The sequence below is a fragment of the Mauremys reevesii genome, linkage group 16 (assembly GCF_016161935.1).
Source record: "Mauremys reevesii isolate NIE-2019 linkage group 16, ASM1616193v1, whole genome shotgun sequence".
NCBI classification, from domain to species: Eukaryota; Metazoa; Chordata; order Testudines; family Geoemydidae; genus Mauremys; species Mauremys reevesii.
This window is the reverse complement of record NC_052638.1, coordinates 35350005-35369510: the sequence shown is the minus strand read 5'-3', so window position 1 is coordinate 35369510 and position 19506 is coordinate 35350005. Positions and strand designations below refer to the sequence as shown.

Sequence of the window (19506 nt, the reverse complement as noted above, 5' to 3'; positions counted from 1 at the left end):
AAGGGCTCTTATAAAAAGTATGGGGGTCAATTGTATTCCATGTCCCCTGAAGATAGGACAAGAAGTAATGGGCTTAACCTACAGCCAGGAAGATTTTGGTTAGATATTAGGGAAAACTTTCTAACTATATGGGTAGCTAAGTTCTGGAATAAGAATAAGCTTCCTAGGGAGATGGCGGAATCCCCATCATTGGAGGTTTTTAAGAACAGATTGGACAAACACCTGTCAGCGATGTTCTCAGTTTACTTGGTCCTACTTTAGCACAGGACCTGGATTTGATGACCTCTCAAGGTCCCTCCCAGCACTTCATTTTTATGATTCTATATACTACAGCATTTTGTAGATATTTCAAACTATTTTTAACTATATCGCAAATAAAGTGCAGCAGTTCCTAGCAGGAATGAAAAGCAAATTATTTATTCATCACACCATATCAGGAGAGTGAACAGCATTTTACATAGATAGAGGTAGCACTAGCTTCTATATACTCCTAAATTCCCACAAGAACTGATATTTTCCTCCACAAAGCTGATTCTGTAACACTTGCAAAAGAGCACAGTGGGTAATGGATAAAAATGATTAGTTCTCTATCAAAGAGGCTTAAGAGAACTTGATTCTATGAAAGTACAGCTGCCTTTTCTAGTATCACATAAGCAGCATTATTTCTTGCTCACTGCAGGCAAGTGTCACTTTGAAATGGATTTTTTGTCCCCTAAAATACAAAACTTCAGCCCATTTACACAATATCAGATTTTTTATTTTTTTATTTTTATTTTTTTTTGTAGGTGAAATTCTGTTGTGTTCTATTTTGGGTCATTTAGGCCACACGCTTTGGTACAGGGCATCTTTCTGCTCTGAATCTATGAATCAGAATGTATTCTCCAGTGGATGTTTGGAGGTATAATTTGCCCCCTTATGCTCTTCCATCTTCATCTCTGACACAATCAAGGATGTTCAAGTCCCACAAGAAAAAAAATGAACATAAATCTTCAAAAAATATGTCCTTACACGTCTTCTTAAAATGAAAATGGATGTTCTTCCATAAATTATTAGAGTTTGCTGCAAACTCTGAGGAACATACACTTTTGGAAACAATTTGGAAACTGAAAAATACATAAATAATATAAATGTTGATAGATTTGGGGCATAATCATTTTTGAAATTGCTGAACACTTCCCTGAGGTGCTAAGCACCTTCAACTCCCATCCCCAGAAATGAAAATGCTCAGCAGGTTTCCGGATTGGGCCTTTCAGCTTACAGTATATGCCATATTTTTCTGTGAACTGAAGAAAATTACTTTTTCTATCATTATATTTTGCATGTGGCCATGTGTTATAGAAACAGGTTCAAGCTGAAACCTTGGGTCTAAGCCAGTGGTTCTCAAACTAGGGCCGCTGCTTGTTCAGGGAAAGTCCCTGGAGGGCCGGGCCAGTTTGTTTACCTGCCACGTCCACAGGTTTGGCCGATCGCGGCTTCCACTGGCCACAGTTTGCCACTCCAGGCCAATGGGGGCTTCAGGAAGGGCATCCAGCACGTCTCTCGGCCTGCACCGCTTCCTGCAGCCCCCATTGGCCTGGAGCGGTGAACCACGGCCAGTGGGAGCCACAATCAGCCAAACCTGCAGATGCGTCAGGTAAACAAACTGGCCTGGCCCACCAGGGACTTTCCCTGAACAAGCGGTGGCCCTCGTTTGAGAACCACTAGTCTAGACACCCCAAATTTGCTTTGAACTTTTCAGCTAAATTACACTGAAGTTCATATTACAGGTGAGTGAATAGCTGATTATTTTTCAGCTCAGTGGTCAAACCAAAACATCTGAAAATATTTTTTAGTGTAACCCAGAAATGGAAAATTATTTTTTCTTGCTATAAAAATAAATGCATTGAACTCATCATTATTTTCAACCTGAAACAAAATGTTTTGTTTAGTTTTTGAGAGTTTATCTTTGTGTTTTAATAAATCTAACTACATTTCTAACCAAAATATCATTTAAAAATGAAAAGTTAAGATGTTTCATTTCAAAAATGTCAGAATGAACCATTCTGACTTTTTAAAAAATCCCTTGTGGGAGAGGTTGGGGACATGAATCTATTTGCGGGAAATTGACGTGATTTCACTAACAGATTTGGCTGATCTGAAACTGTGATTTTGCCAAGGAGCAATGACCAGGGAGGAAGAAAGGCTGCTCTGGGTATCCTAGCTGCCCCAGAACCTTTCCTAGGTATCCACTGACTCACCTGCCTACACACCATCTTATCTCCAGGTCAGATGCTGGGGGAGGGTTAAGGCAGGTGCCTCTGTCTAGTCGATGGGGAATTGCCCAGCTCTAGTACATATCCAGGCCTGAACTTAGTGACTGGGGTTTTATATTGCTATATGCTAACCCCTCCTCCAATACAAAAAATTATCTGACAAACAGTATTTAGGCAAACTAGGCAGGAGCCCAGTCCAACTCCCACTGAAGTCAATGGGGAAAACTCCCATCAACTACTAGAGGAGTTTGATCTGGCCCTAAATACTGGCATATGATACTGTTTAATATAGGGGTTCCCAAACTGGGGGGTTGTGAGTTTATTACCTGGGGGGTCGCAATCTGTCAGCCTCCACGCCAAACCCCACTTTGCCTCCAGCATTTATAATGGTGTTAAATATATTAAAAAGTGTTTTTAATTTATAAGGGGGGGGTCACACTCAGAGGCTTGCTATGTGGAAGGGGTCACCAGTACGAAAGTTTGAGAATCACTGGTTTAATACTACAGTATTTAGTTACTACTATGTCATATTTCCAATCTTTTCTCAAGATTGAGACTGAGATCATAGATGTAGACTTCCTCTCTATCCGGGGGGAGGGGTGCTCAAACCCCCTCTCCCCTCCACCCCAGACTCCACCACTCCATCCCTTCCTCCAAGCCTCCACCCCACCTCTTCCCTCCCCCCTTCCATTCCTTCCCCTAAGCCCCCACCCCGCCTCTTCTCTTCCCTTCCCCCAAGCTCCATTCCCCTTGCCTCTTCCTGCCCCTGCTCTTCTCACTCCATCCCCACCCACCCCCTGCCTCCCAGTGCATCCTGCATGCCATGGAACAGCTGTGGGGAGGCAGGTTGTGGGAGGGGGAGCTTGGCTGCCAGCAGGTGCTAAGCACCCGCTAATTTTTGTTCCATGGGTGTTCAGCCCTGGAGCACTCACAGGCACCTTTGTAGCCAGCCTGGTGTTCTAAAAGCAGACAGGTAATGCAGGAAACCTAGGCTCACAGTGGCTTCAGATCTCCTTTCCCTCCAGGTAGCAGAAGAAGGGAACACCGTGGCTACTGCACACTTGACAACCATAATCTGACTGCACAAATTCTTCCTGATAACTGATCCCAGAATTGCTCATCTTCAGAAGAGGACACTTAACGTTCCTTCTGACCTTCCTTTGTTCACACCCTCATATAAGGGCAGGTTTTCCAGTTGTGAGATATTTCAAGGCAGACCAAGGAATCAAGATTCTGAAGGTTCTTAGGAATTTATCTTAACTGGTCTTCATTTAGAGGCAAGTGTGATTAGACATAAAAAACTGCTCGGTTGAGTGGGAGGAGCAGATGGTATGCTGAGGCTCTCATAAAGCAAGTTACATATACTTTTTCCATCAAATAAATGTCCCTTTAAATATTTATTTTACTTCCTAGATAGTTACCAGATATATGGGGTTTGGGGGTGTGTCTTAATCTCATTAAAAACAATAACCCCAACATTTGTCTTTCCATTCGGAACAACCAATCCTTCACCCAGGTGTGTTTACTCATGTATAAAGTCTGAGCTACCTAGCTCTGATGATTCTGGTTGGTTGGGGTTTAGTACCCGGATCTTGAATTTCTGCATAAAAACGACTCCCAGAGCTGTCTCAGCAGCTCCTCTTAAAATATAAAAGCATGAAAAAATAATATGGGTTGCTGCTTATGTTCAAAAGGGAAATCAAAAACTGCCAGATGCCTTGTACCTCTCCATCTCAGTATCTCCCCTTGGGCAATATTTGCAGCTTCCCTATGATACACAAACATGAAAGAAACTAAAGTTGAAATAAAAAAAAATAGCAATTTACATTCTGTCAATTTAGCTCGAGTCAAGAGGAAGGCTTCACATAAGCATCTGCAGCTACTCAATGACTAAAATTAATAAAAAAGAGCTAGAAAACATGGACTAACTTTGATCATCACTTTAATACAGTTGCTTTAAAAGCATTTATATCAACTTCCAGTGCATTCACATTTGAATAATGAGAGCCACATTTTTTTGTCCTTCTACGTTTAGTCTACCTGATATGTTTAACCTTAAACTCAGCCACAGTTTCCTCAGTTGCTTTCATTGTTATTCAGTGAACGTACACAGAATGACTAAGGATAATACCAGTTTGGCAATTGTGTTTGTGTTTCAAGAGAAAATATACAGTAATAAAAAAGGACTGGTACATAAGACAGACTGGGCTGACTGCAACTAAGGCTCATGTGAAGCTACTGAAATTTTGGTGGTCAGAAACAGCTGGCTCAATTTGTATGGTTTCATGGCTCACCTGGAGCTTGCACAACCTCCATGTCAGTTTCAACAAGAAGCTTCACTTGAAAACCCTGCCCCTCAGCACCCATAATCTTTGGAGGGGAGGTGGCTCAATTTCCTCTCCCTCAGATCATCAATGGGGGGGATCTTTGACCCATTCTTCACAACTAGAATGACCAGATGTCCCAATTTTATAGGGACAGTCCCGATATTCACACTCACTATCTGGTCACCATATTCACAACTGGCATCCACATAAGGGCAGCAAATAGGACTGGTTCCTGCCCGTCCCTCTCCAGCATCCTGGAAGACTTCCTGGGAGCAAGATGCACGTGCATGCCTCATCATTAAGCAGCAGTGGGACCGAGATATGCTACTCCAGTCTCACTCTGCCTCTGCTAATACCCCAGTCTGGAGCCTGAGACACCCCAAGACAGTATTGTGACGAGAGAGAGGAATTCCTTTTACTGTGACTTGACATTATAGAAGGGGAAGTGTTGGCATAACCGTGCCCACTTATAATTATTTGTATTATGATAGTGCCTAAAGGCCACCAGCACTCAGGATGGGGTCCCCCCCCCCGTGTTAGGTGCTGTATAAACACACAGGAAGATAGTACCTCTCCTGAAGCTAATTTTCCAGGGCTATTACAAGCCTCTGCCTCTGAATGGGATTGCAGTCAGGCTCCCAAGTTCCTCTGATGAAGTGAATCCAGGCTATGGGGCAGCAGCAGGCCTGCTTGTTGGTCCCTAGAAGATGCTGGATAGGAGCAGCAGGACTGCTGGCTGACTATAAAAGTGCCAGATGGCATGATGGGTAAGTGGGATAGTTAACTGCCAGGAAGACTCTGGAAGGAAAGGTGAGAATGCAGGCCACTGTGTTGCCCCAAATGACACATGAAGGCAAGTCAGTGGGGGTCAGAGCCTATGAGAGAGGGAGAGCCTGGTATGGTAGAAATGGAAGGGACCCGGGTTAGCCCATATTCTCAGCTAAAAGTTAATTATAACAAACGTGAGCCCAGGTAACACTGGGTTTTCAGTGCTAAAGGTCTGCATAGTTCCAATTATAGCTTTATAATGCTTTCAACACACGCAGCAGCAACAAAAATCACTTTTGCAATTTTGGTGAGATTGGATGATGCCACCCTACTTTCCACACAAAGGTATCAAATCAGCAGTTAATAGGAAATCCTGGGGAGCTCAAGTCTTGCTTTCAGCACACACTGTGCAGTAGCAATAACAGTTCAATCTTAGACAGATTTCTTGTATGTAAATAGCATCATTATTTCATGTATTACCACTGACCTTTGGCGCATACTAGGCAAGGTAGGGTTGTTCATCACCTTCCATTGATTTTTCAATTTCTAGTAAATTGGTTTTATCTTGAGGTTGTTTACGTATTAGGAATAAAAAATGCAGAAGCCTGACTTCAGAAAACAATAACAAGGTTTTGAACTGGAGACCCTGTGGTTAAAAAGGAACCTTTTGCAGATATTAACATTTGGTTCTGTGGACAGAGGATTCTGCTCTCAGCTATACCAGTATAAATGGATTGTCAGTGGAGTTACTCCACATCCACACTGATGTATCTGTCAGAAGAATTTGGGCTTTCACAATATTAAATGTCAGTTACACATTCCAAAATAAATATATATTGCTGAATTGCTCTCCTTTACCAACAAATGTATAGACAATCTGGCTTATTAAAATTCATTCTGGCTTGCAGGAAGGGACTGATTTTTGTTTTTTGATTATAAGAACTAAGTTTTACTCAGTGAAACTTGTCCCACAGGCTAGGAAATTCCCTTTAAGACCAGAGGGTATTTAAAGAGCCATACTGACATCCAGCACAATTTCATAAAAGGTCAGAGAGGAAATCATGTCTGCCTTTTGTTCCAAACCAGCAGACAGCTACTGTTTCAAGTTCTAAAAGTTTATTCATTTCAGTGTTTTTATGTCCAGTGTTATGCAATGAAAATATCTACTGCATCCAAAGCCAAATGCATTGTCTATCAAATCTGTGGTAGCAGATTCACAAATGATGAGCACGGTATACAAACTCTGATACAGACATCAAATGGAAAGCTCTACAATATAGAGCTTCATTGAGCAAATTTCAAGATCTGAACATTTCTGAGCCTCTGTTCATGTAACACAAAAATACTATCAACAAGTATGCTCAGATGCTATGTTGAAGAGGCCCACATGGATGGAAGGGCAGTACATATATTTAGATAGATAAATTGTTCACCTACCTCACGGTCCAACAATGCAGGTGATACCACTGTGACAATGTCTCCTTTCTCTGGATCAATGAAGAACATATTTGGAGATGGTTTGTCAGGAGTCTGCTTAAGGATATTATACCTCAAAAGAGCATTGTCTGTACCAGGGTCATCAGCGTCAAAGGCCATCATGCGCATCACAGTGCTTCCTAAAGAGAAGGTAGACAAACAATATAACATGGTTACCAATATAGATTATGTGACAAGAATGCATAGAGCTCCTTTGGTTCCACGTATGAGCATCACTAGGCTGTAATCCAACATCAGCTCAGGAAAACCAATAAAGAATTTCACCTGCTATTTAGTCTGTCAGTTTACTTTTCCTCAGGCTACTGATTTCTAGGTTGGTAAGAACAGGAACATGTGTCTACCCTGCAGCAGACAAATGTATCTAAACCAAATACAGCATCTTCCCCATGTGGCTTTCATGTGTGGTCACACCCACATGCTTGCATATAACCACTTTTTCCTTTTCACACCATGAAAATAAAGAAATAAAAGAGTCTAGGATGTCTTCCAGCTAATAACAGACGAAAGAAGAATAAGAAAATGAAAAATGCAATACTTAAAATGAGAGAAGGGTTTCAAAACTCTGTAGTATTCAGCCTTCTGAGCTTTGAGTTGATCAGAACTATTTGTGAATTTGCATGAATTTGCTGAATAATCCACCCCCCCCTCAATTTTTTTTACATTGCAGTAGTTACGGCACTATCCTTAACTATTGTGGGGTGAGCTTCTCTCAATCCCTCCTTTTGAAGCTGTTCTGCTGCTGTCCACAATGACTCCAAGTACAAATTCCTACTCCAAACCAGGCAGAGTGGGGGCTTGAACCCAGGTGTTCCCTAGTGAGTGTTCTACCTCCAAGAGGCCTCCACCTCCTCCTGGTGTTCTGGGAACAGTCTTTCCTTTTGTTTTAATAAATACAAGCAGTTCAAAATACCTAAAATAGAACAAAACATTTTATTTCGGGTCAAATTAAATGTCTGACCCAAAATTTATTTTTTGTTTCAATTTTTGGGTTTTACCAAGTAAACTGGAAAGTTTTCATTTCGGGTCAATCCAAAATGATATATTCTCTTTCAATATTTTGATTCAGCCAACAAATGGAAAATAATCAATTATTTGCACTGTAGACACGAAACCATACAGTGATATTCTGCAAATCATGTTCTTGCTAGTGGACCAACAACTGGAGAAGCCTAATCTTAGAACTTTCTCAGTCCCATTGCTCCTTAATGATGAGATATGCACATGCATCTCACCCCCAAGAAGAGTCTTCCAGGATGCTGGAGAGTGATGGGCAGGAAGATGTCCTGTTTCCTGCTCTTCTGTGGATGCCAGTTGTAAAGAATGGGCCAGTGGTTTCCCACTGATGATTTGAAGGAGGGGAAATTATGTCAGTCCCTCTCCAAAGATTATGGGTGCTAAGGGGCAGGCTTTGCAAGTGACTATATGATGTAGCCTCAGAAGATACCCTCAGAATTTACAGAACAGGGTCCTCCTTTCCCAAAAGATTCCCCAGTTCCTAATAAACCTAAATCCCTCTTCCCATCACCATTGTCTCATCCATGCATTGAGACTCTGCAGTTCTGCCTGTCTAATTGGTCCTGTACATGGAAGGAGAAGCATTATGGAGAATGCTACCATTGAGGTCCTGGACTTTAATCTCTTACCTAGCAGCGTCAATTTGGCCTCCAGGACCTCTCTCCTGACTCTCTATGTCACTGGTATCCACATGTACCACCAACACTGGTTCCTTCCTACTACTGCAACCTTTGCATGCAGCAGGCAATTTACCCCGTGGTTCTCCCGGGCATCGCAAACCCAACCACTAATAATCAAATCCCCTTATTACATTTTGCAATACTGGGAAACATAGCAAGGCATCAAGGGATAAGTTTCTTCTCTCAGAGCTGTCTGACCTTTAATCGCAGGTGAACAAAACCAACATGCTGTCAGAGCTCTGTTATATTTCTCAAGGGGGGTAACTGCCTGAAGTGGCAATGAAGCAAAACCTTGGAGAGCTCATTTTCAAGGTCACTACAACAAAAGGCTCCGCTTTGTGCTCTGAGAAATACAACAAAAGAAAAGGGGGAGAAAAAAGCACATTTGACCAAGAGAGTTGAAGTGCTTGTTTCACAGTGCGCTATAATGTTGTTACATCCACCCATAAATACAGTAGCCTTTGTATTTTCTGTTTGATTTCTAAGGGCTTGTCTACATGGGGAGCTATTCTGGAATAGCTATTCCTGATTAACTCCATGTATGACACTCTTAGAATGGAATAAAATTGCCTTATTCTGATTTAGGTTAATCCATGTAGGATGTTGATTAAGCTAGTTTAGAATAAGAGCATCCACAGAAGGAGTTAATCAGGAATAGTTAATCTGCTTTGAAGTCACACCCAACCCTAATCTGGATTCATTTTAATGGGTAGAATCAAGGCTTGTTCACATGGAGGTTTAGTGCGCAGCAAGCCAGGGTGTACATCTCAAGCTCACAAGCCTGCTGCATACTTACTGGCCTCATGGACTCTGCTACTGCACACCAAAAGTTTGTAGTGTGCTTTGATCTACTGCTATTTCAAACAGCAGCACATCACAGCAAACAGAGCAACTTTTGGGATGCGATAGCAGAATCCAAACGGTTACTTAGTATGTGGCACACTAGTGAGCTGTACATGCATACCCTAGCTTGATGTGCATTATGTCTCCAGGTAGTCAAGCCCTCATCAAATCATAAAAATGCAAGGCTGGAAGGGACCTCAATATTTTCAGTCACAGTGGCATGAAACTCGTGTGATACTAAGGGCTTGTCTACATTACCCATTGGATTGATTTATCACGTCTAATCTAGATGTGATAAATCAACCGCCGAGCACTCTCCCATAGACTCCGGTACTCCACCAGGGCAAAAGGGGCAGGCAGAGTCGAAGGAAGAGCATCAGCTGACAATTTACTGCAGTGAAGACACCGTGGTAAGTAGATCAAAGTACGTTGACTTCGGCTATGTTATTCACGTGGCTGAAGTTGCGTAACTTAGATTGATTCCTCCTCCACCCCATGTATACCAGGCCCTAAGGAGTGATGGTACTCTAACCCTCTTTCTGAATACTGCTGTTTGCTACACATGATCTTGAAAGGCATGGATAGAAACAATATATTGTGAAGTAAATTTCCACTGTTCAAGTGTTACTAATTCCAAATGGTAGCATTTTGCAGTCACTTTGTATAGATGTGGATGCTTAATATAGGTGGAGAAGCAGGTCCATTTTTTTCTGTCTTAGCTATTTCTAAGGTGTCTATGCCTCACAAGTTACTCTGCTTCTATGAGTCTCTGTAACCAAATTGAAAATAAACGTAAACAGATGAGGTTTTCTGAGGTTCAGTAATATCTCATACTACTTATATGTCAGTACAAATCATCAGTGCTTGTACATTGTTGTGATACCTGTCACTTGTTCATACACATACACACATGCAGAATAGCAACTCTTTAGATCCAAGATCCCCTGATACCCTCTGTCCCACCGCACAAAGGGAAGAGTAGCTCTTTCAATGGGACTGATCTGAGTATTACAAAGGCTTGTCTATCCAAACTAAAAATGGCCTGTGTTCAAATATATACCTAAACTAACATGAAAGCTCATTGCTGCACATTTCACACGTGTACACTAACAGCACAGTAGTAGCTAGTATATATTCAAAGCCATTTTTTAAAATGAAATCTAAATGTTTACAAAAATAGCGGGCAAGTGGTTGCATTTCCTTCCTCCAACAACACTGCTGCTTTAAATTAAGAGTTAAACAAACACAGTCACTGTTCTATATTTGTACTTTATAATAAATTAAAGATTGGACCCAAGTCAAAAAGATCAAATTCAGATCTGCATTTCCTAAAGATGCAAAGATGTGAAGATCAATGGTTCTGGTTTGGGCACACACTCTGCTGCTAGTATTTCAAAAGGATCTATAGCGTAGACTTCAGTGCCAACAAATTTAATTTAAGATGCATACATCTTTGGCATTACTCCTTCATCATAAAATTTTATTCTTCGTAAAAGATTCATTTCCCCAGACTCATAAACTGACTACTTCTAATTCAGTGTCATTTTATAAATACTTCCATTCCTGGCATCAATCAAATCCAGCTGGCTTCCAAACCACAAAACAACAGCTTGCAACATTATCATGTTAAACAATACATATTAACTTATCAAGCTGAGGAACAAATGTCTGCAAAATCAGCAACTATATAGTTCTGCCAGTGATTTGGAGATATTCATGTTAGGTTCTCTTCCTCAGCAAAGGTATAGGAGCTGCCATGCTATATTTCAATGTTTGTTACACCTTCTGGGCAGTTTTGTTATTGTTATAATCACTGGAAACCTCTACTTGCACCTCCCAGAGTTGCTCATTGATTAGATACATATTTCACCAGCCAATTCATTGCTCCAAAGACTGTAGCTATCAATCTGCTGATTGTTGATTTGGCCTACAATTTGCTTTAGAAATATTAGTGAATAACTTTCCTGAGACACCAGAAAACAAAACACAATGCTTGCACAATCTTGTGGCAAGTAGAATAGATGGTTTCTTGGGAAAAGTTCCTTGGCGTTTTGTAATTTACCTTTCAATAACCTTTCTTTCTTTCTTTCTTTCTTTCTTTCTTTCTTTCTTTGTCAGGTGTCAAGAGAGTATCTGATACATTTGAGCTGACAGAGAAAATGCCTATTAACACAGAATTATTTTAGGTTCAACTATCAGATGGGTTGAGCCCTTTTGCTTCATTACCTGTCATCTCCATTCGCAGTTACCTTGGGGGTCATTACTATACATCTTGCCCTAACCTAGATGTGCAGTTACTGTATTTTATCATGTATTAGTTAAGGTTACCACTAAGTAGTGCAGTCAAGTGAATAATGAAATTTAAAAGGTTTCCTGAGTGATATAGGCTTCAAAACATGAATTGTGCAATATCTGATTAAGGTGTTATTTACACTTTCTTATTGCAAAATGTATGGAGATGGGTTAAAGTGTAAAGCATTACTTTTAAGGAATTATGGTTTTACGGTGAAGGCACAGGATCGGAAGGCTGTAGAAATGAAGCCTCTTCCCAGCTCTGTCATAGACTTCCTGTAAAACCAAATCACTTAGGGCCAGAGTTTCAAAAATGGCTTGTAACTTTGGACACCCAATTTTAGAAATCTAGGACCTGATTTCAGTGGAACGGAGGTCAAATGGAGTTGCAGCACCTACCAAAAGAAAACAAAAAATCAGGCCCAAGATCTCAAATAGGGCACCAGAAATGTTGAGACACACAAAGTACGAGCTCACTTTTGCAAAACTGGTCCTTACCCTCCTCTTTCTCAGGTTTCCCCAGTCTGTAAAATAGGAATTGTATCAGTAATACATGGCATTAGGTTAATTCATAATACAAAGAGTGTTATAATATTAATGTATCACAAAAATCTACTAGAAATGTATTACTCTGTAAAACATTTCTATGTAAATGTTGTTCTTTTGGCATTTTCCTTCCTTGCTCTTCATTACCTCTTAGGACATTTTGTATGGAAACAGGGAGCTAACCAGGGCCTTTTAGCCACGGCATGCATTAGGATATGATGCAGAATTTGAAAGCCCAAGTGAGCTCTCCCAGGAACGTGAAGCGGGCAGACAAAATTCCTTCTACAGCCCAGGGGGAGTGTGTGTGTTGCATCATGCTTTGAATTCTCATCACTGTATGAGAAGGTAAATGAAGCAATATCTGGACTTAGGCTGAGTGGCCTTACAGAAGGCTATGATAATAAACAATACGGGCCAGGTTCTCTTTTACACTAAGGTCCATTTGCATTGCTCTGACACTATCAAAGGGCCTTAAAGTGAATGTCAATTACATGCATTCCCATTTAAGGCCCCTTTACGCTACCAGAGTGGTGTAAAGGGCCTTAGTGTAAATGAGAATCTAGCCCACAATCCTTTGCTGATTTTGAGCCTGATCCTGCAAACACTTAAACATGTAAGCAGCTAATGAGATTACCTATGCAAGTGTAACCCACACACCTCCTGGGTGTGGTGTTCTGTCCTATCTAGTGGCACTGAGACCATTTAGGCCTGGTCTACACTTGGTTCGATGTAAGATACGCAACTTCAGCTACGAGAATAGCGTAGCTGAAGTCGATGTATCTTAGTTCGACTTACCTCCCGTCCTCACGGCGTGGGATTGACGGCCGTGGCTCCGCCGTTGACTCCGTTTCCACCTCTCGCCCGGTGGAGTTCTGGAGTCGACGGGAGCACATTCGGGGATCAATTCATTGTGTCTAGACGAGACATGATAAATCGATCCCTGATAGCTCGATTGCTACCCGCCAATCTGGCGGATAGTGTGGACGTACCCTTAAAGAGAGAAAAAATGAGTCTGCTTCACAGCCTTAGCTAATAGCTTTTAGCTCATGCAGTAGAGGCTCATGCACTAAGCTCCAGAGGTCCCAGGTTCAATCCCACCCACCGATGATCGGGGTCTGTCAGCATTACACAAGCACAGCTGCATGTGTGCTGCCTGTGCAGCATCTTTATTTGATACTACTTAAAATAGTCCTGAATTTTCATGTTAGTTGGGATATGTTGCCCTGTAGGTTCTGGTGTGGGGAGTGAAGAGAAGTATATTTTAGTAATTAAAGAGTGGATAAGTGTTGAGCTGCTTGCTGACAGTGAAAAGGGCTTCTTTTCACACTCTTTATCCTGCTCCTTGTAAATTAAGATAGGTGTCTCTATGTACCTACAATGACAAGAATCAGGGCTATTTCAAGAGAAAACTAGAACAAAGAAGAGAAGGAGATAGGACGATAAAGGAGAAAATACAAAGAGTGACAAACATCTCCACTACACGTCACATTTATCGCTATAGAAATAAAGCAACTCTTGGAAAATAGAACAGAGAAGGGTAGTCTGCTGCCTGCTAAACTCATCATAACCAATTACATGTTTGACTGTCAATTTGTACTTTAAAGAAAACAAGCCCCAGGGAAGCAAAACAAATGTAAGAAGAAAGGTCTATTACGTCTCCAATCAAGTACATTTTTAATTGCAACTGCAAATATTAACTTATGGCTGTTATTAAACTTGGAGGCCTTACAAAATAGAGGAGAGGTTTAGTAAGAATTAATGAGTTCATTCTTTGAGCATATTTTATATTTTTGTAGGACAATCATTTCTAGTCCTTGTTTTACGTTGTCTATTTAAATGGCGGGCAAACACAGGACATTTTAAAATTAGGAGTGATTAGCACTGTGAAGACAAGACATCACATTGGCGCTGACAACAAAACACAGCCAGTCAAAAAGGCTACATGAATTGGTGAAGGTTCATTAGTGGGGTATGCTATAAAACAACTGCTCTTGGTCTGTGAAGGATCAGTGACAAAAGTAGATGATGTTAGACATGAAGTGAACTCCTGGCTGCACTGAAATCAATGGGAGTTTTGCCATCAAGGATGGATGCTTTCGCATCACAGCATATTCAAGCTACTCTACTTTAGTTCACAGAAAAAAATGACAGGTTTCAGAGAAATAAATGAGTGGCTGTTTTGTGCATTCAGAGTGAAATTCTCCATGCACAGGACCAGCAAAGGTCCTATGCACCACTGAAATCTTACTTACGCCCTGGACATCAGGTATGGCAACCAGCAAATCCACCCACCGAACCAAGCACTGAAATTGGCATATGCCCATCTGTAAGATTGATGCCATAGAGTATCACTTAGCCAAATAATCAGAGTCTGATTGCTCATGCCAACTGTTTCAAAAACACAAGAAATGAGTGAGTTTTAAAATACAGATGAAGCCCTATTAAGAACAACTGGCACCTATGGAATGAGAACAATCAGTCAGAAATCTTTCATCAATGGAAGAGGAAACAACAGGACATTATTTTTTAATTGAAAGCTATGATAAACTATGCACACAGTGAAGATTTACAATTGCAGAGTTTAGTCGTTCTGCTACTTAACCATTTTTTTTTCTAGAAAGCATTATGGATGTTTGATTAGAAGAAGATTATTCATGCATTGGTTTACTTGAGACTGTGTTATGTACAGTATTGTCCATAGCAATACTGCACGTGAGAGTTCTGTGTGGCTGAACATTAGAATATGTTAAATGCTTCCAAGTAACTGATGCTCCAGGCAAGGCAGTGGAATACGAAATGCCTAAGAGTTAGGATGTGAATTTGCATTGTTTGGGGGCATATGACCCGGACACTACTCTGGTTTGTTGTTTTGTGTGCCTCTACTGGGATGAAGGCTTCTTCCTCTGGAAATGTTGATTGAACACTGGTTGAAAATGCTGGGTCCAAACCACTTAGCACGTGTTTGCATGACCCAGATAGGAGATACAGACCTAAGTGACACATATATGACGACTTCCTTGAAATCAGATTGTTTATCAAAACAATACATTAGATTAATCGGTACTGCAGCAACGTTTTCATGTAAACAACTTGCATTCCATCTGACGCACGTACATCGCATTGTGAAAGTGGTAAAGTGAAGATAAACACCATCATTATACCTAGTATACTATTCCTCTCTGACGCATGTTACATACATGGATAAGTAAAAGCTAATGGTCCAAACACCCAGAGAGTGCAGATTGTAAAAAAACAAACAAAAAAATAAAAATCAATATGTCCCAGATGTCTAGATTTAGATTTGAAATGCGCTTTATTGAAGTTAGCCAATTCTCTATTGCTACATACTTATGCAGGCTGAAAAGTAAAATCTATTTTTCAGCTAAAGGTCAGCAAAAATACTAGCACACTAATAGTCTGGGCTTTCACTAGCTAAAAAATACTTATTATAGTTTTCAAGGAATCCACATACAAATGGACACAAACACACCCACATCTCTATGTAAGTGGAAATAATGATGGGGTCTAAATCCAAGGCTGTGCTTACATGGCTATTAAGGGCTTGTGAGCATCAAGAGAAGAGCTGGTTAAATGTTGACGATATTTTGAAATTTTAAAAAAGGAACATTTTTTGTGTTATTTTCCCGCTGTTTTACAGACAGCTGCAGAGCTGCTCCACATTTTTTGAATTTCAAAATAAAAACCTTTCGAATTTCAAAAATGAATGGGTGGAAACAAAGGTTATACATTTTCTTTCTCTTTCCCCAAGCAGCTCAGCTCCATAGTTTGCATAAATATGGTGTCTCCACCCAGGGCTGCAGTACACCTCCCCCTATGGCATTGCAGTAGGGAAGAGGACAAGACCACAACATGGTCCTGAACCATTTTTTATCTGTTTTTTAATTGGGGGAAGAGTGGACTAAGGGTTTGTGGGAAGGTAGGGTGGTGACTGCTGCTTTCCCTCATTGCCTTTGGAGATTTCATTGATCAGATGAAATCCCCACCATAGCCAGTCTAGAATTCTCTCTTCAAACTGAATGGTCCCTTTAAGTTGGCATTTGCTAGGCCAAGGAGTTTGTCCTTAACTAGGTGTCTGCCTAAACTGTGGAACCACAGTGCAATGTGCTTTACTGGAGTTCCACGTCTTTCCCTTTCTACCAGGAAAGTCTATTAAAAAAGGTATGGATTACTTCTTGAATCATGACCACAATGTAAAAGATCCCACTGTTCTAGTATGTCAACTGAACATTCATAACATAATGTGTCAGATAACATAATTTACAATACAATATAGCATGTTTCCTTGAAATAAATGTTTTACAGTAAATGATTGAACAGCTTGCAGTAGGTAAATATGATATAATAGCAATCACCTGCCTACTGTACTTTAGGGAGTAGTCAACCAACACATATAGGGTGTGTCTATGCTGCACAGTTGGCCTGGGTGATTGGCACTTGGTTTAGCCTCATTCTAATATGAGTGTTCCCACAGTAAATCCCACTCTGTCTCACCTGTGTCCTCACTATTTCTGCACTTGCTCACATGCATATCCCCTGGGTCTTTGTGCTGAGATGCTCTAGGAATCTTTCCCAGTCAACTGCTGGAGAACTTGTCTGTTACTCAGAGTGAATTGTGGGAAGGGCATTGGAGGACTCGGATGAGCTTACCTGCATCCTCACTTCACAGTGGGTGGATCCCAGTCTGAACTAAAGCACAGCTTGGTCTTTAACCCAGTTCCTAGCTGTGCAAACAAGTATGCATTCAAAACACAAACAAGCATGTGCTTGAGTTTTCTATAGGTGGATGGTAGTTGGGGTTGGGGAAAGATGTATAGGAACATGGGCTAGGGATATAGTGTAGCATACCTTCAGGGCAAGAGTTTGCCCTGGGCATCCTCAGGTGGGGTACAGAGGGGCCACAGCTGATTCTCCCTACAGTAGTTCTGCCTGACTTGGCAAGAACTGATGCTGGAAGCTCTTGAGAAACGTGTGCTGCAGTGGTAGGTCCTCACCTGCAAGAAGATAGTGCATGCTGCATCCAGCCAGCTATGGTGTCAGTGAAGAGGGTGAGATGGAGCAATGGCTCTGTTCCAGTTCAGGCAGGTAGTGAAAGTAAAAGTGTTGGTCAGTAGAAAATACTACACTCCCTAAGCAGATTCTGGCCAACAACTGACCAGGAGGGTGGGAGGGAAGGGATCCACATTTGGAGCCTTCCCCACATCACACACAATCCATATGGCAGGACAGAATCTGCCCTACGCCTTGATCAAATCTATTCCCAGCTCTGCCTAGACTGAACAGTTCTCTCAATGTCATTCAAGCTGAACTATTTTACAGCTAACTTTCTATCATAGGTGCTCCCACCTCACAGGATTTGCCATGTTGTTTTCTCAGTTCTTGTGGCAAACTGGAATTACCTGCAATAATTCAAATTTGATTTCAGACATTTCCATGTGGGTTAAGTGCAGATGCAAACTTTATAGTCTAGAACCGCTAAATGCAGAGCTTGCTCAAAAAATGTATGTTCTGCTAGGTTGATCCCAACAACTCCTTTCACTGTTTAGCAATCCAAAAGTTTTCTCCAGTTCCCCTTGGACTTTTCTTTAATATTTTCCCATTCTTTTTCTCTTTGCCTATTAACCAGGCATCACAGTTCCTGACTGCTGCAATCCAAATCACTAAGAGAAAGCAAATTTAAAATAATACTAACATATAAGCCCTACGGTAAGTTTCATATTCACAGATACCTGTGAGAAATTATCTTGTAAGTGTGGTGAGAAGAAAGATTCCCCCAAGGCTCAAGATAGAAAATAAACAGGACAAAATTAGATTAATTCATTAACTTGCTTTAAAAAACAGAACAACCCAAAACGACAACAGCATTCCTCAGTTTCACTTGGTTTCTAAGCTGGGAGAAATCTTAAAGCAAATGGAGAAAAAAAATATTTTCTAGAGTTTAGGGCTCACAAAGCATGAGAGCCAACAATTAAGTCTCATAAAACTTGAGACACAATAATTAGGGCCCACAAAACATAAGAGCTGATAATTCTGTGCTTTTTTTTGATAATTGCCTCACTCAGTCATCTTTCATCCTCTCCACACTCTAGTTCTATGATGAAGAGTTACCATTTTGCATATTTAGTGGATGAACAATAGGAGCAGTGATGAGTTCTTTTTGTTTTTCCCTATTAAGCAAGCAAGTCACCACATTTTCTCTGCACTGAGTGACCCGGATGAGGGAAGGCTAAGGCTGACTGGAAAATGAAAAATTCAGTTTCACATGAAAAGTTGAGGTTTTGACATTGGTTTCCATTCTGTATTGTTAGACAAACGTGATCTTCTGGATGTGGTTTTTTTTTTTTTTGTGTGTGTGTGTGTGTGATGAGAAAGAATTGCCCAGTGCCATCCAGTGGTTAGTGCACTCACCTAAGATGTAGACACATGTTCAAACCCTTGCTCTGAATCAGGCAAAGCATGGATTTGAACTTGTGTGTCCCACATGAGTGCCCTAACCACTAGGACATTGGTAGCTTTATTCTCTAAGGCCCAAATCCTCAAAAGTATTTAGGCACCTCATTCCCATTGATATGTCTGCGAATATGGGCCTGAGAGTCTCAGAAGATCTGACCCTAATTTTCAATACTGTGCACTACAAATCTGGTTCCCCACCCACCTGCCTATGGCCTCTGCAGCTATTAAGACAGCCTGGGATCACAGCAGTGCTCTGGACACACTTTTTTACCCCAGGCTAGGGATTGGGAAAGGTCTGGCAGAGCGATGCTTTGCCAGGTCTTTGTCAGTCACATTTTTTCCTTACACAGGAGGCTGACAAGTCATCTTTGTGGCTGCATTTCCAGAGGCAGCCAAACTGTAAGCGAGGAACAGGACAAGTGTAATGAAATTCATGACAGTAATGGGCAAAAGAGGGGGAATGTCATATGTGCTTTTCATTTTTTTTGTAGTTCTGTTATTTCTTTAAAATATTTGAAAAGCAAAGAACAATGAAAAGAGTAGTTCCTTTGATCCCAACAACTCCTTGCTTGTAAAAAATAAAAATCTAGGAAATAAAACTGGCGACTAACACTCAGATTATTTTATAAAACATGGTAAAATCCAATTTCTTGATGTTTTCAAATATTGTTGTAGCTGTGTTGTTCCCAGGATATGACAGAGACAAGGTGGGTGAGATAGTATCTTTTATAGGATGACTTTTGTTCGTGAAAGAGAAATGTTTGAGCTCCATGGAGCTCTTCTTCATGTCTGGGTTTTTTCCACTTTCTTGGTGGT

At 41.0% G+C, this 19506-nt stretch overlaps 1 protein-coding gene across 12 annotated transcripts in view; it reads right to left on the bottom strand.

Moving 5' to 3' along the window:
* CDH13 (cadherin 13) overlaps positions 1–19506 on the bottom strand; it is a 748254-nt gene that overhangs the window by 220294 nt on the left and 508454 nt on the right. For all 12 annotated transcript variants that reach the window (XM_039502842.1, XM_039502836.1, XM_039502840.1 and 9 more), the window contains one exon: positions 6785–6963. In XM_039502842.1, the coding sequence (XP_039358776.1) occupies positions 6785–6963 (179 nt within the window). The remainder of the gene's footprint in view (positions 1–6784; positions 6964–19506) is intronic.